Here is a 16375-nt window from a genome sequence, read left to right as displayed (position 1 = left end):
AGGCAGCGGAGGAGCTGAGCTGCTCTCTCTTCCTGGACTATTCCCCTCAACGCAGACGTGGGAACCTCCGGCAGCGTAACAAGGCAGACCTCCATCTGCCGTGGCCATGAGCTTCAAACGGGACTTTTGGCTTTAGCTGCCTTCTGCTTTGAGTAAGTCTGTTTCTTCACTGAGTTTGGTTTGTTTTTTTTTTTTTTTACTGCTTGCCTGCAGGCTTGGAGCTGTCATCCAGAGCCAGGACGGCACCTGGACAGCATGTGTTGGCAACCTCTTCCCACCTGGACTCCAGACTGAGCAGGGAAGGGGATGAGATCTGCTCCTTTCAAAGCTACTGCCCCACATAAGGGAAACACAGACACGTCAGCAGAAATGGAGGTCACCAAAGGTTTTAAACCTCAAGGTAGGCATAACCCACACACCCGTGGCTTCTTGGTTGAGCTAAGGTCCTGGCTGCGCTCGTGCCAAAGTCCACACTGCTCTAGCTGAACTAGCAGCAGCAAGTTTATGCCTGCGTCAGCTGGAGCTATTTGGCCAAAAGCTCTCCAAATGAGCTTGTTTCTTTGCAACCACATGTTTGGCTTGTAAAGGTGGCCTATTTTTAGAAGGAGCATAAGCACAGCAGAGGGAGAGCAACCTGCTACCTGGCCCTGGGCACCAGTGAAAAAGGTTTTTGCAGTCGCTGTGTTACACAGCAACTGCTTCGTTCGTTGCCCGCTCCTACCAACAAACAGGTTTGCAGTCAGGCCTTTCAGACAATCTTCCTTTAATACAAAGTCAATATATCTACATACACAGTGGTATGAAAACCACTTACTGTTTCAGTTTGAAATAACAGTGTGAAAGCAACAGCACTTTGCTCTCATACAAAGAAAAAAACCTCCCCCCTCCCCCCAACTCGTCCAGTAAGATTTTGCTGCAACATACTTAGAAATTTGGGCAACTTTCACACAAATAAGAAGTAAAATCTTGAAGAAGCCTTTTGTTTCTTTGTTGGTTTTTTTTTTTTTCAGTTAAAGACAGGAAATAGATTGTTGTGGGGTCTTCCGGGTAGCACTTGATGGCCATGATTACCCCTTCTAGAAAAATAAAAAAAGGAAAAGTCACAGGCAAGCAGTGTTCAGGGCAGTGCGTCTTTTCCAAGACATGCTGTCCTCTGTGCACTTCTGCAAGAAAACTCCTTGTCATGTACACTTGCAAGAGCGTTATATCTACAACCCAGCACATGGACAGACTTGGGCCGTTACCTACAATACACCTTTGATGTTAGAAAACCTGTGTGCGTGCTGATGTGTGTCATGGCTCCAAAATCCGCTGTCTTTCTGTCTTCAGTCATCGTAAGACACTCGTATTGTTTAATCTCCCAGTTCACCCCTGGCCCTGTTAAGACTGGGCAACATGGCCACAGCTGAAGGGGAGGGGGTTGGCACTGCCACCGTGTCTAGGCCTGCCTGCTAATCTCACACCCTTCCAGAGACATGTGATATGTCTGCGATTTAAAACAAAAGAACCCCCAAAAAAAAAAAAAATCCAGAAAGGACATTTTGTTCTTACATGAGCAAGTTAAACCTTTTAAATGGTAGAAAAGCAATATGTAGAAGTAGCAATTTGCACTGCATTTTTATATATCACAGCCATTACACGTAACATTTCTACAGTGAAAAAATAGACTGTCTTTGAACATAATATGAACAAATAAGCAAATTTTTCTTTTAAATTCATTGACTGATATTCTTTGTCTTTTTTTTAAAAAAAAGGAAAAAATACACTATTTAAAAAAAAGGTAATGTCACTTGTTACAGTTACATCGATACTTTAAAGAAAGCCACTCACAGTATATGCCATTGAATGCATCTTACTTGATCTTTCCCCGTTATTTATACAGCTAGGGCATGTTCATAGCTGTGCCAACGAGCTTGGTGGAACGTGGTACCGGGGCAGTCCTGAGAGTATCTCTGCATCGCTCCCGGAGAGCCGCTGTGTTCAGAGCTGAGGGGTTGGCAGCAAGAAGCAGTTGGCTATTGGAAATAAATTTCTTAAGGGTGCTTCTCGGGCTCCTTTCAGAGAGATGCTCCTGGCCTTCTGCGGCAGGAACTGGTGGGGCGGCACAGCTGCTTGCAGCAGAAGTGGGGTTGTGTGAATGTGCAAAGAGAATGGGAAAGGGGCTGCTTTTTTTTTATTTTAGAGGGTGTCCCACCGCTGCTCAAATTAATGCCTTTGTGTTAGCTGGATGTGCTGAAAAGGGGGAACAGAACCAGCAGTCAGCAAACCCAGCCCAGGGGAGCTGCCACCTCTGCCTGTCCCACCGGTGTGCCAGGTCTGGGTTTTGTATCTCTCTCTCTATAATTTTAAATATCCTAAAAAATAAAATTTTGGAATTAGAAGAAATGAGGAATGTTCCAAGTATTCAAAATGTGAGCTATAAAACCTCTCGCATGGCAGGGGCATTCAGTGAATGCTGTTTGCAAGGTGCCTGTAAGCCCAGAATCATCCCAATGTTGATACTGAGGTTATTAAGACTCCAGCTAGAAGAACTCCTGACCCTAAGTTTGCCTAAGTGTTGAGATTTAGTTCCTTTTCTTATCTTTTACAGAACACCTTCAATTCTGCAAGTGACTTCCTTTAAAGACTGCCAACTATATTAGTAAATAAACTGAACTCTAATGATGTAACCAACGTCGGTTTCCTTCCCTTCTCCAGCAGTAACATTTCGCAAGGTGTGTTTTAGCTTTTGGATCTGTTTCATGATGTCCATACGTCCTCCACAGCGAACACCACTTGAGGTAACAAGAGCAGTTCACCACTTAAAGCAGTCCTTCAGCAATCTCCTGAGCTGCCTCTTCACGGTCCAGGTTACAACACGGAGTTCCTGAAGGGGTGTTCCTTTCAATCCTTCCCCCTGCTCCCCAATGCATTGTCCAGATGAAAAGGTACTTCTTCTGATTCAGTTTTGTAAGTTCAAGCACTCCTCCTGGGTCAAAAGAGGCCTTCCAGGACTTAAGTGGTTGGTAGAGTCTGCACAACGGATGGCTTTTTATGTTGCATAGTGATCAAAACTTCCCAGATACTCCAGAGCTGCCTGGTAACAGAACTGGTATTCATCCTGCGAACAGTAAAGAGAACCAGCTTCAGAGGTTTGAAATAGCTCTTCAGGATCCCTGCCCTGCTTTGCAGCTAGCACATACTTGGGCAGGAACCATGCGCAGACTCTTTTATTCTCAAAGAGCTGCAAACTACTGAGAAAGGAAATCCCTTCCCTTTACTGTTTGTGCATCTCATTGATACCAGTCATCCCACCACTAACTCTTCTGGCTCTGCAGCCAGCGTGGGCTGTGTTTAGAGGCAGGTGAGTCCCCCTTAGCTCAGACAGCGATGAGATAAGAATCGAGGCTAGCAGACCAGGATGAAATCTTTAAGAGACTTTATAACAATGTTTTTGGTTTTTTTTTTTTTTTAAATGACTGACTGACTTAGGTAAAATCAGCAGTGAAGCCTGGGCTTGCTGAGTAATCTTCAGGTAAGGTTTTGCTAGTGGTTAGAAAGCCAAAAAGCACGGTGCACTCAGCCAGGGCAGCTGAGGGATTGGTTGTAGCCGTGGTGCTTTGCTACTCAGCCCTCTAAACTGTGACAGAAGATGGGTTCCCCGTTCCACCTTACCTCTGTTTGCACCATAGCAGGTCGTTGTGTTCGCAGCATCTTTACTGTCTGGAAAATATCTACAACACCCTCATAACGCATTCTTTCCAGGACGATACTCAATGTGATAAACACTCCAGTCCTGCCCACGCCAGCACTGCAGGAATGGGAGAAAAAGGAGGAAACTGTATGTTACAATGTTTAAATGCTTCTCTAAATGCTTGAGGTTAAGGTAGGGTAGAGCTATGTGTTATGAACACGTTACAACTGGAGAGCCTCTATCAGTCCTGCAGGAGGTAGGAAACAGTAAAACTGCCAGAGTGTGAGACCCAAACAAATGTCTGAGAAAGTGAAATAAAAAAATAAAAGCTTTGGGTAGTGGTAAACAGCATTCAGTGTGAAAGTTATTACTAATACGTAACATTAGGTGCTTTTAAAATTAAATCATTTTAAGAATGCATTATCCTCTCCTGCCCAGGGGTAGGGAGGTACAATTCTTACTACCAGCAAACACAAACCAGCAGTGTCCGAGGTGCGGAACTGGGCTAAGACTGGTAAAAAATACTTCTAATTCTGCAGGTCAAATATTAACACTGTAGTTCCTGTCTCCTTCAGAGTAGCAGCATTTCATACCTCTCCCCTAGATACAAAGGGTCAGGGGCCTTGTGGGCAGCACCCAGGGCTGAAGGGAGGTAAGTGTGGTTGGCAGAAGCAACAGTGTTTGGCACCCCCCCTCCAGACACCCCCAAGAAATCTGCCTGCAAAGAAAGGGTGGGAAAGGAGGGAGATAGCTGTAGGATTTTAATTCTTTCTGCTCTTTTGCATCCTTGGCTGAATTAGGTGTTTCCATTTGCGCGTGCCTACCTGCAGTGGACAGAGATGGGGCCATCCTGGCCAAACTGTTCCTTGGTCTTATGTACCTGTCCAATGAAATCGATAAACCCTTCTCCTGATTTTGGCACACCTTGTTCTGGCCAGTCAGTGAACTGGAACTGACGAACAGTTCGTGACTGACCATCCTGGGGGAGAAAATAAATAGTAATACTGAAAACAGCCTGTATTTGTGGTACTGAATACAAAAGGCAACCCCACCCCCCCCTTATTTTGTTGCTAGTTCATTAAGGAGCACAAAAAGTTGAACCAACTTTATGTTATAATCAAGTGGAAATAGGTATCATTCATATATATATAAAATGATGAAGCTGCTCATGTTGCAGTTGTTGACATTTCTGGAGTCAGCTTGTCAGTACCCATCTATACTCCTGGCAGGTGTGCTGAAAGCCCTGACCACTGCAAAGACTGCACAGATGGAGTCTTCAGCAAAGGAACATTGAAGGTGAGGTTATGGCCTCCCTATCAATCTTGAAAAAGAGTTGCTGTAGTGTCAAAATTACAGCTGACAGGAAGATAAATCTTGTTCTACCGGGACTGATGAGGCAATCCTCCTTCTCAACCTTGCAAATAGAATTATCAGGTTCTATAATACCAGCAACCTCAAAAGCAGGAGAGACTACTTTGAGAGTAAGGGTTACATTTGCTAAACAAATTTCAGAAGGTACTGAAATGTTCCTTCAGATGAGAAATCTGACACTGAATCTAGGATTATTTGAGTGAATGTGCCCCTTTGAATATGAGTAACAGTGGCTCGTCTTAAAGCCAGAGGAGAAGTGTACATTTTCTGTAGGGTGCAGAGTATCCTTTGCAAGTCTGTGTTGTTATTAGCTGTGGGGAGATGCTAGTTTCTCCTTTCATCTCGAATAAGCTGCAAGTAAAACCAAGAGCTGGGTACATCTCTAACAAAGGAACTCACTACTGTGATTAGTGAGCAGCGGTTAGAAAACTACTTTCAATTTGTAAGATGTATTCAAGTACAATCTGTGTTTGTGTGTTCTCTTCCTCATCACAAGTAGGCTCTCCCCCACTGATGCTAATCCCAGACTTTAACAGAGAAAGTGTTTACACCTCAGTCTTTCTTAGGGAGCCAAAACACACCAAACTCCCTTGTTTTTGGTAAGCCACCCAGCTATAACCCTCGCAAGCACAAACTGCACATTGTGCACCACTTACTTACCCTGGCATCGGTGACCTTGAATTCTCGCAGGATGTATTGAGGCATGTTGTATTCAGCCATGGGATCTACTACAAAGTACTGGTACCGGGCAGAGCGCTCCGCTGGCCAGTACTGATGGCACTTTTCCTGCCAAGGGGAAAGAAAGGTCTCCGTTAGCCCTTGTGCTGCAGGCTTCCCCTCATGCTTCTCCTTAGCACAGACTTACCCGACCCATCTCGCGAAGCTTAGTCAACATCACGACAATGGTGGAGTTGTTCTCCCATAGCATCCGCCAGAAATCTTCAGTGGTCTCTGCCAGTGGCCCTTGAGTAGCAATGTACGCCTTCTGTTGTCTGAAAGAGAACCCAAACGCAAGGGGTGGGTCAAGGCAGGGTGGAGAATTCCTTGGGCAGAAGCTTTGGGAAATGCATACAAAGGGGCTAGAGCGTAGGAGAACAAACAGAAATGCTGGGGAAGAACTAGAACAGTACAAGGTCTAAAGGGGCAGGAGGTGACTTGGTGCTAATGACCAAAAAAAAAGCCACTGGTGAAGCTTTCTGTAAATACTGTTTCCAAGGGGTAAATCTAGATTACTCTAGCATGATGCCCTATATGGAAAGGTGTAACATGCTGCATGCTGGATTCCTGGAACTAGAATCCATGTTTTCTGGGCCTGAGTAGCACCAAGAATTCAACTGCCAGGCATGGAGATGCCCCAACCCCAGTGCCAGGGCCAGGACTGCTACACACACCTAGAGGTGAGGAAATGTGCACATGGGGTTGCTTTGTTCCCTCAGTTAGGGCTCAGATTTAGCTGGTGGGCTCAGAGCACACCAGTGGAGGGCTGCAACTCCTAGGGCTGGAGCACATGGCATGTATTGCCTGTGGGAAGCTGTCAGAATTGCAACATCCCCAAATCACAAAAGTAATAAAAAGGCTAATCTGTTTTTAGAAACCTCCCAACAGCAAAATCCACCCCTCACTGACACCCTATGTTTAGGACCTGCAGCTGGCAAAGGGTTTGGTTTGCTTTAGGGAATAAGTAATTTTAAGACCACAGAGAATAAAGCTTATCAGAAGGGCCTGATAAGCTGATTATCTGTGTATTTGAGTCTATGTGGGTTGCTGGCCATCAGTTAGATGGAATTTACCTCTAGCACTGCACCACTGCGTGTGGGTATACCTAGGTGTTGGGACAGAACAACAGACTACTCACGTTAAGACTTAGTCCAGCCCTTAGTACTTCTGCATCCTTGGGCTCATACACAGAAAACTTACCTGTAGCCATCAATAAAGCTGGCATTGATGTAGTCTGACCCTTCCACTCCTCTGATGGGCTGAAGGCAGACCCGCGTGGTCTCATATGGCATGATGTTGACAAGGCGATTCTTGAATTTGTTGCATGGGAGGTTGGCGCTGATGAACCTGGAGGTGTGGGCTTTGGAGTTGGCGAGTCGCTGAAGGCAAAAGCAGAGTCACAGCTATTTTTTCAGCTTTTTTGTTGTTGTTGTTTGAGCCCTATGCCAGCCCACTTAATTTGCCCTCCATGTTCCACCACGTTGTTCTGCCTGGTGAGCTCTCCTTTTTGGGGTGGGGACAGAATCTGAGACCTTTCAGGTCTTTCCAGGGCAGGGGGGGAAGTGTTTAAAAACCCAATCTAAGGAGGGAGCAAATTCAATCTCTATTTGAAATGACCAGACAAGCCTCCTGCAGTGAAGGTAGGTCTCCCCTGGGAACGGCAGCAGCCTAAGTCAGAAAAGTAATTACTTCTCTAACATGGAACCAAAAAGTTCCCATCAGCCTTATAAAGGCTCCCTGTCTGCTATGCATGAGTGCCAGCAGAACAAAGCTCCTGTGAGGAATGCAGAGCCTTCCCCAGTGACTACTGTCCCCATTCAAGCATCTAGCATTACCTTGAACTCCAGCTCCATGCCTGTCACATGCTCTCCGACTTCAATCTGTGCCAGTTTCTGGATGTAGGTGTAGAGATTCCTAGCTGGGACCTCTGTGTTGCCGCAAGCAACAGCCTCAAGCAAGGCATCGTGTATAAAGCTGTACTGGTCTTCTGTCTGTACCATGTAGTTGCGCTGTGACCTCATGAGGGTGACGTGCCCATAAATGTCCACTGTCTTCTCATGTTTTATCCTCTCTAGCATGGCGTCGATCACAATGAAGCAGCCGGTCCGTCCAACGCCCGCACTGGAAAGAAAAGGGAAAAAATGAAGCGATGGACTATTCTGCCACTGAAGAAAGACATTCCAGAAGGCCACCCACGAGTGAGGATCTTTCCACTGCCACAAACAGCAGTGAACACAAGGTAGAAAGAGATGCACAAGGCAGAGAGAGAACAACAAATGCACTCAGCGACTGGGAAGGAACGATGGCCTTGTGAACACAGCTTTTGATGGACTGAGGCAAAGGAAATCCTGGCAAACCAGCCAAATGTGTGGGTCCAGCCGTTCCATGAATTTTGTTGTATTAAAGGAACTTGCCTAATGGAACTGGTGCTGGTGATTGCTACTGCCCACTCACCTCAGTGTGTTGCTCTTGACATAGCCTCAGTGTGTTGCTCTTGACATAGTTTAAAAATACTGTGTTGGAGGGTTTGGACAGTTGTACAGCATGTAGTGGAGGACAGTGGTGACACCAAAGTCACGGCTGCTCCGAGTCACTCTAGTGCGCAAGCACAGTGCTGCACTGGGGCCAGTAAAGCCTGCACTGGAACCTAAAAAAAAGCTGTTTATCTGAACCCCACCTGGGCCAGTGCTGCCGCAACAGCAGGGAGAGGCTGCTGGATCAGAGCCAGCAGAGGGAAAGGTCCTCTCATCTTTTGTGCCGGTCCGTACAGGGAAGTACTCAGGCTTAGCCCCAAAGAGTTTGCAACGTGCAGAGGTTTGCTTTGTTCAGCTCAGTTTAACAAAAACTTCCCAAACCCAAGTTTGGTCTTATGTCACCTGAGGACAGGATGGAAGATGAAAACTTGCCTCTGGTGACATGCCTATTGCCCCTCCATACCGATCTGCCCCATTTCTCCTGCCTCTTCATCTGTGACATCCCCAGGACAGGAGCTCTCCTGGCAGACACACAATTATGACAATTGTAGGTAGGGGGGTCTAGGCTTGAACAAAAGGTTGGCACGATCTAAGGGCTTAAAAAGCATGTTTAATCGCTCAGATCTTTCAGCAGCTGAGAAACTACTGATGTTGTAATGAGTAACATGCGTCACCTCTCTTCCTAAATGTTTTTGTGCATCGAGGTAACATCAAACTTGTGTGTAATGGCATTTGTGAATCAGCAGGGCTCTGTGGGTCTATGCATTTGCCACTGCTAATAAAGGTTTCCTTTTACTATTCCAGTGCAGCCCCTTTTTTCATAAAGCCCCCTTGATCTCTGTTAATTAGACTGCCTAACACCTGAACCAAGCAGGTGACTGGAGCTTTGGCAAGAATTGAGCAGCTGATCTGGGAGCCAGTTCCTGCACATTGTGAGCTGACAGCTCTCTTTATTCATTTTCTGAGAGGTGCACAAGAATTGCCATCTGCAAGGTTAGCGATAAGTTGCCCGCTTACAAAGACTGTTTAAATGGCATCCTCTACGAGAGGCAGGAGTAGCTTCCCCCAGCAGCCTGTAAAATTCAGATGTCTTTCCTCAGTGCCGAGTAACCTGCAGGCTCCTCCACTCCCTCCTGAGGAATGCAGGGATTTATCTAAGTTGAGGCTGCGAGTGTTCCTCCTTGGGTTGTAAATTGAATTAGGGAACACTACCTGCCCATAGGGGCCTTCAGTTTGTCATTATCAGAATGGCTGCAGCACTCAAAAAAACTCCCCTTTCAATCACTGTCAGCTCTCCCTTTGACAGCTGAGGCAGCTCTGCCTCCCAAACACCCGATGCAGCAACACCAAGCAGCTTCCTAGGTCGCACTCGATCTTCCTCCTTTCCCACTGTGACAAGAAACAACCCCTACACACAGAACCAGACACCAGTACAGCATGGGGCGCTTCCCGTCGCTAACAAGATCTGAGTGATTTGGTGCAAACTAAACCACTCATCTCAGGAAATTCTGCGCTTAATGAAAACCCCAAGTATACTCCTCAGATGCTGTCTGGGAATCCACTTTACAGGACAGCTTTCCCCTGCTAGGTACTCGCTAGGAGACTGTACATGTCTCCTAGGTGCAAATCAACATCCTTCTGAACTTCTGCCTCCCTTGCAGATGGCCCCATGCAAGAGTTAGGTGAAGCAAATCAGTACCTGCAGTGCACCACAATGGGACCAGCATCAGGGGGGTTGCAGGTTTTCACCCGTCTCAGAAAAGCCAGGAACGGGGTGGGGTACTCAGGTACACCGTGGTCAGGCCACGCTGTGAACTGGAACTGGCGGACCTCCCGCTTCTCACTGGAGCCATTCTGCAAAGACAAAAGAGCACCAAGAGTAATGTAAGGTACCAGCGCACCGCCATACCCTGCCGGGGCTGCGTACGGAGAGCGTGCCGTAGCCCATATCTGGGGGAAAAACAGGAGTGGGAAAAATACTTACCTTATGAAGGGAGAACGTTCGAACGCAGAATGTGGCCAATTCAATTGTATCGAGTAACGTCACTTGAATCATTCCGTAGGTGTCTGTACCTCGGCCCGGCCAGTACTGGTCACACTTTATCTGGAAGACAGGAGGTATTGCTCAATGCTGGAACAAACCCTACGCTGCAGGGGAAGCTCATTCCAGAACTGCCGTGATGTTGTTACAGGTGAAGCTGGCCAGGTCGCAAAGGGGAGGGAAGGTGCAAGAAACATCCTTCCAGAGCACCACAACAGGGACGGACCCGGCATGAAAAGCTCCTACTGACTAAGCACAGGCTTTGATGCACCGCATCAATCATGTAGACAATAGACTGGAATGATCCTGAAGATTAGAGTGAATGTACTGGGGCTTGTTAAACAAGAGAACTGAATGTGAAACTTGCCACATGATTAACTCCGAGACAGACCTACAAAGCATGGAATGGGATTGAGTGTCCTCTTCTCTTGGAGCTGCAAAGGAGGCTCCAGCTTTCCAGGGCGAGTGGTTTGTTTTTTTAAAAGCAATGAATCACTGAACTTTCAGGGTGCTGGCAAAGCAGGCAGAAATCCCCCACTGACATAAATGTGGGCTGCAGATCAAAGGGATTTGCTGTTCCCCAACCCTACCCTCCAATCCCCCAGGATTATGACTAACTAGTCATCCTTCTCATGCATCTTACCCGTGACTTCTCCTCCAGCTTAGTCATCATAACAATAGTAGCTGAACGCTGCTCCCACACCATCCTCCAAAAGTCTCCAAAGGTCTCTGGCAAAGGCCCCTGCGTGGCAATGTAGGCATTCTGCTTCCGATAGCCATCGATGTAGTTGGCATTAATGTAATCACTGCCCACAATTCCTGTATTAAATCAGCAAAAGCAAGTCAGTGAATTGCACAGGACTTTATATAGTTGGAAGCATGAGGACATCTTTGCAGGAATGTTGTTAGAGATAATTCCCCTGAAAAACACCAGAGCCTTCATGGCTTGGTGGGTTAGAATCACAGCTGGGAGTAACAGGATCTTTGCAAGTTTTTCCCAGCTGAAGTTCCTGCCTCGAAGGTCTGCATTGCAGGGAGACAAATAACTTCTTGCAAAAGATATTAAAGAGACCGAATATCAAGCCTTGAAACCATGGTCTTCCTACTGGTGTTGCTACCAGGAGCAAAAGTCCTGGCCTAGGGCTCTTGCTTTGCTGGTCTCAAATAGGACAAAACCAAGTCCTTGTCCCGGAACACCCAGAGTCTGGGCAGCAAATGCACCTGGCCGATGCACTGCACAGTCCATAGTCTAATCCCAGGCAGTGAGCTACAGCTGGACAAAGTAAGGAATAAAACCAGGCTTGATTCAGCCAGTAAAGGCTTTGAAATTACAGGCTTTGACTTGCTTTAAATTGTCCGCTGTAATTTTTAGGAGTGGGGTTTTTTTCTATTCGCATGAGTTACAGGCTATTGAGTTACAGCTGCTCGCCTGTATCTTTGCTTGAGGGGTTTCGTATGAGTGGCAGGACGTACTGCCAGAGTGAAGAGGGTGATTGGGACATGGCAGGAGAAAACTGCTCTGAAGTTAAAACGGACATTGGCAAGCACTGATGTTCAGGTTCAGCTTTAGAGAGCCTCAGCCTGGCACGGAGGATCTGCACTGTTTGGCGATTTGGCCCATTCCTAATTACAGCAGAGCGGCTGGCAAGGTTGGCAGGTTTCTGCTAACCTATGATTAACTCTGTACAGAACGCTTAACTCCGTACAGAACGCTTAACTCCTGTCTCGAGGGGGAGCCAAGGGTGGGGAGAAGTACCAATATGAAATTGGGTTGCTAGTCCTTATCCTGCTGTAGCAATAGACATTGCTTCTTCTGTTGGCGAGGTGCAATCCATGCTGAATTGCCTGCCAGTCCTCAAGGGTACTTGGTAATTTCAGCTGCTGGTAGAAATGCCTTTTGATTAAATTTCTGGAGGGTTCCCTGCCCCCATTCCTTCCCAATCTGAAATTTCAGGAGGGAAGGTGGCTGTGCAACAGCAGCAGGAACATGATCAAGGCTGAGCTTCCGGAATTAATCTCCTCTCCAGCCCCCTCGGGTCCACTCTGTAATTTAAAATGGTGGCCATGAGCTCCTGTAATGTTTCGCTGTGTGACAGGCCCAGTTACAGAGAAGTCACGGAATTAAAGCCACTACTTCTTCCTGACCAAGCAGACGATGACAATTTGCAGCCTTGACAAATCCAGATTTAAAACAAAGAGAAAGCAACAACTAATTCCTCCAACTCCTTTCATCTTCCAGCCCTCAGCATAAAATACAGCCTGGTAAGAAGGAACACACCAGCCAAGACTTGTCAGAACCTCTCGGGTGCTTGAAAATTAAACCTCAGCCTGTCATACTTGCACCATCGGTCCCTCACGATGCCACCCGGGCAGAGTTAGGACTGCTGCCGGCATCCAGCCCCGTGCTTCTGTTTTCCTGAAAGCCGAGACCAACCCAAAGTGTCCTTCACTTCTACACTTGTGCTCTGCTCTTTTCCCTTGAATGACAAAGCAACTTTTTAAAGACTTTGCTTTCCTTGGCTCATACAATATTAATCCCAGAAGAAAAACAAGCCAGGACACAGTCATCTTTACAATGAGAAATGTTTAAAATCCTCTAATGGCAGACAAGACCAATCCAGATTTGTGCAGCTTTTTGGCAAATCACCGTGATCTGTTGTTACCTCAGGAACAGCTCTTCCACTTCCCCATGTCCCTCAGAGTTACCTCAGCAGAGGGAGATTATTCTAGCAATTGCCCTGTCACAAGGGCTTCTGAATTAACCTTTACATTCACCCGCGGGTTACCAGGACATCCTGTATCCTCTCTGTTCAGATGAACAGCTCTTGGCAATGCAAGAACTGGCCTTAAATGCTTTATCCATACAGCACAGCCACACACAACCTGAGACAACAAAACTCGAGTATTATCTCGGCAGCAGCAGCAACCAAAGCAGGTGCCCTGCTAAACTCCATCTCCTCTCCACTAAAAGCTTCTCTTATCCTAGCATGCACCAGAGCAACTCTGTCAAGAGCCACGAGTTGTGAAATTTAATGTAAATTTTCTGACTGCACCATCACTCACGTAAGCAGCTCAGGGAACAATTTACAACCTACCAGGCTAACACTAACCCCTTCTTATTCTTAGCCTTTTAGGGGCCAGGACTGCAGCAGGAGCTGCATATCAAGTGATCTTTACATCTGTACAACTCAGCAGCCACATCTTTGCTATGTTGCTGACACTCACATTTGTACAATTAGCCCCACGCTTACTTCTCATTCATCCACTGTACAGATACACTCCACATCCATTGCCACCCACTGCCCCGTTCCTGATCTCTCTAAAGCACTATGTGGTCTGAATTCTTCCTGTTAGTCAAAAACGTATCAAGTAGGGATCTCCAAGTAAAGGGAAGACAGTTTCTCGATAAACCAGTCCTTGAAATGAGAGATTGCAGCTCCAGGGAATATGTCAGTCACCAGAATTTAACAAATGCCTGGTTTACAGAGGTATCTCCTGCTTGCTAAACTCCCAGGGAGAAGCTAAGAGAAGAATGTAAATAGAGGGTGACAGGGAAGGGAGAAGAGCATGTGCAACATGTTTCCCTGCAGCAACTTCAGCCTAGCACTAACGTGTAGGAGTAGAGATGCTACAGTACCTTCAATGGGCAGCAGGATGACGCGCGAGTGGTCATAGGCAATCACGTTCGCGTAACGGTTTTTGGGCTTGTTCACTTCGAGGTTGGAGTGCTCCCAGGTGAACTGCTGGCCAGGGTCAATGGACTGGAGGAATTGGGAAAGAAAATGGAAGAGTCAGAGAGGAGAAAAACAGCAAATCAAGATCTGAATACCTTGTTCCATGTGGGACAGATCACGGCTCTGAAGATCTAGCTGAGGAACGCAGCATTCACCGTTTGCTTCCCTCAAGAACCGATCTTTGCTGTGGAATAGCCCCAGCGCAGTGGCACAGCGTGCTCACGTCCCACCTCCCATGGCCCCAAGCACACCCAGAGCAATACCTGAGATAATTCCCCCTCTGGCATGATGCAGTGCAACCCGGTGGCAAAAGCATCAGTGCAATTTCAGGCTGCAATACAGAGGCCTTGGATCGTACTTCTGCCGAGGCTGCACTGGATTAGTTACAGCCCTGCGTTACCGACACTGATAAATGGCCGGCAATTGGGAGAGAACAACAGGAACAATCACATCAGGATGTATTTATGAAATGATGAAGAGGCTAAATCTGTGCATGCTTAAACTAAACAACAAATAAGAGGGCATAAATATACCAGTGTCTTGGTGAGTACTAGTACCTGGGGAAGAAGATATTTAAGCTAGGACAAGGTTTATAACCACGTGTGCAAGCAGGATATGAAACATCAGGGAAAAAACTTGCTGTCGTGGGCAGCAGAACGGGATAGAGCTGCTCTATATAGAGCAGAGAGAGCAGAGACAGCATTACTTGGGACCACAAAGACTGAGTGCCAAAGGTCTCCCAGGTGCGGAGAGGGGAGAAAGCACCACAGGAGTCTGGCAGGGGCAGGTACCTGCCTGCTCAGCAGGGTGGAAGGAGCGCATCTCCCCGGACAGAGAAGGGGTAAGGACCCTGGCCCTAAGAACCTGAATCAACATGGCTTTTTCCTAGAAGGGATGAAGGAGTAAACAATGAAATGCACTGGAGAGAAAAATTCTCTCTGCCTGTCCCGGTGATTTATGCCAGGTTTGGTGGTTGGCTTTTTTTTTTTTTTTCTGAAGTCCAGCTGTCCCAGATATGGAAATTAGGTTAATTACATTTACCTCTAAATCCTCAGCCAGAGAATTAAATAAAACAAGGGCTTAATTCCTTCATCATTTTGCAGAGCCCTAGGGGTTTGCCTCAATTGGAGGCTTGGCAGGAACGTGCCGAGTCGTGTTTCCTGCTGTTCGCTCTCCCTGCCTGCCATTCCTGGCTGGTGGGGACAGGGTCCCGCACACGCCTGCCTGGATTCGTCCCTTTGAGCTCCCAGAGGTCGGTCCTTGCCAGGCACCCGCTCCCACTGCCCTCCCCTGCCTGTGCCGACCCCAGAGCCCCCGCAGGCACAGCTCAGCTCTGGTGGTTGTGGCAATGCTGGTGCAAAACCACCCAACACAAACGTCCTCTTGCACTCTCGCTGCGGAGAGTTTCTAACTAATGGGTATTTATACTGTTGTAATGTGTCTGTTTGCTCTCTATCCCTCTAATCTCGCCTCACATTCATTTCATTAGCGATGTTTGTTTAGCTCTGGCTCTCCCACTAGAGGAGGTTGTGCTGGAACAAAGCCAGGGCACTTGGGATATTGCATTATGCAAATCAGCCTTTGAAATCTGGATAGAGCATATTAACAGGCTGCTGCTCCCCCTGCACCCCAATGTGGGGTGAAAGACCCCAGCAGAGCAAATGTGCCTTCTCCAACGCACAACCCCCTCCGCGGGTGTGGAGCTGCGAGTACAGAGCTGCTTCACGCATGCCGATGTTTGCAAGCCAGACCAGGGAGAAAGCATCCCAGAACCAGTCCTTTGTTCAGAAAATATCCCTTCGCTCTCTGCCTGCAAACAGAACTAGGCAGTCTAGACTAGTTATTAGTCTAAAAATATCAGGGCATTTTAAGTCTTTGAACAACAACAAAAAAAATTCAGTCCTATGTTCAATGTGCAATGAAAGCAACCCGCATACCGATGGCCCCGGCAGCACCGGGCATTCGCACTGGGATTTAACCAGTGCTGATGCAGCCACAATACCACAAGCAGACAGGAGCAGGTTTGTGCAAGCACACAGCCCTTCTCCGTCTGGCGACAAGGATGCCGTGCTGCGTAGTGGCAGTGGTAATGTGGGGGCTACGATGCTCTTTGCCTTCCCCCCTCAGTCTGCCTTGGGACTGGCCCAACCCATCAGCCCCGGCAAGGTGGGAATTTTACAGTCCAGGATAGTCATTTGAAATGCAAGTCCAGCAGCAACTGGTCTGCCTGGCTGGTCGCCTGCAGGAGCGCATCTGAGTAACCAAACATTAGCAGGAAGGAGAAGAAAGAGCACAAAAACCCCAGACAAGACAAGAGAGGCACAAATCACCCTGTTTTCTCAGCTTTAGCTCTGTGGCTGCTGAT

The 16375-nt window shown here is 47.3% G+C and overlaps 1 protein-coding gene across 1 annotated transcript in view; it reads right to left on the bottom strand.

Annotated features, from left to right (window-relative positions):
- Nucleotides 1-746: 746 nt before the first annotated feature.
- PTPRS (protein tyrosine phosphatase receptor type S) overlaps nucleotides 747-16375 on the bottom strand; it is a 100508-nt gene continuing 84879 nt past the window's right edge. Inside the window, 11 exon segments of the mRNA XM_052800529.1 lie at nucleotides 747-3100; nucleotides 3655-3790; nucleotides 4498-4652; nucleotides 5705-5830; nucleotides 5910-6036; nucleotides 6962-7140; nucleotides 7597-7882; nucleotides 9935-10089; nucleotides 10220-10339; nucleotides 10920-11095; nucleotides 13914-14037. Coding sequence (XP_052656489.1) covers nucleotides 3032-3100; nucleotides 3655-3790; nucleotides 4498-4652; nucleotides 5705-5830; nucleotides 5910-6036; nucleotides 6962-7140; nucleotides 7597-7882; nucleotides 9935-10089; nucleotides 10220-10339; nucleotides 10920-11095; nucleotides 13914-14037 — 1653 coding nt within the window. The 3' untranslated portion in view covers nucleotides 747-3031.

This window comes from Harpia harpyja, chromosome 11 (assembly GCF_026419915.1).
Source record: "Harpia harpyja isolate bHarHar1 chromosome 11, bHarHar1 primary haplotype, whole genome shotgun sequence".
Taxonomy (NCBI): Eukaryota; Metazoa; Chordata; class Aves; order Accipitriformes; family Accipitridae; genus Harpia; species Harpia harpyja.
Note: the sequence above shows the minus strand (reverse complement) of the source record. Positions and strands in the feature narration are given on the sequence as shown.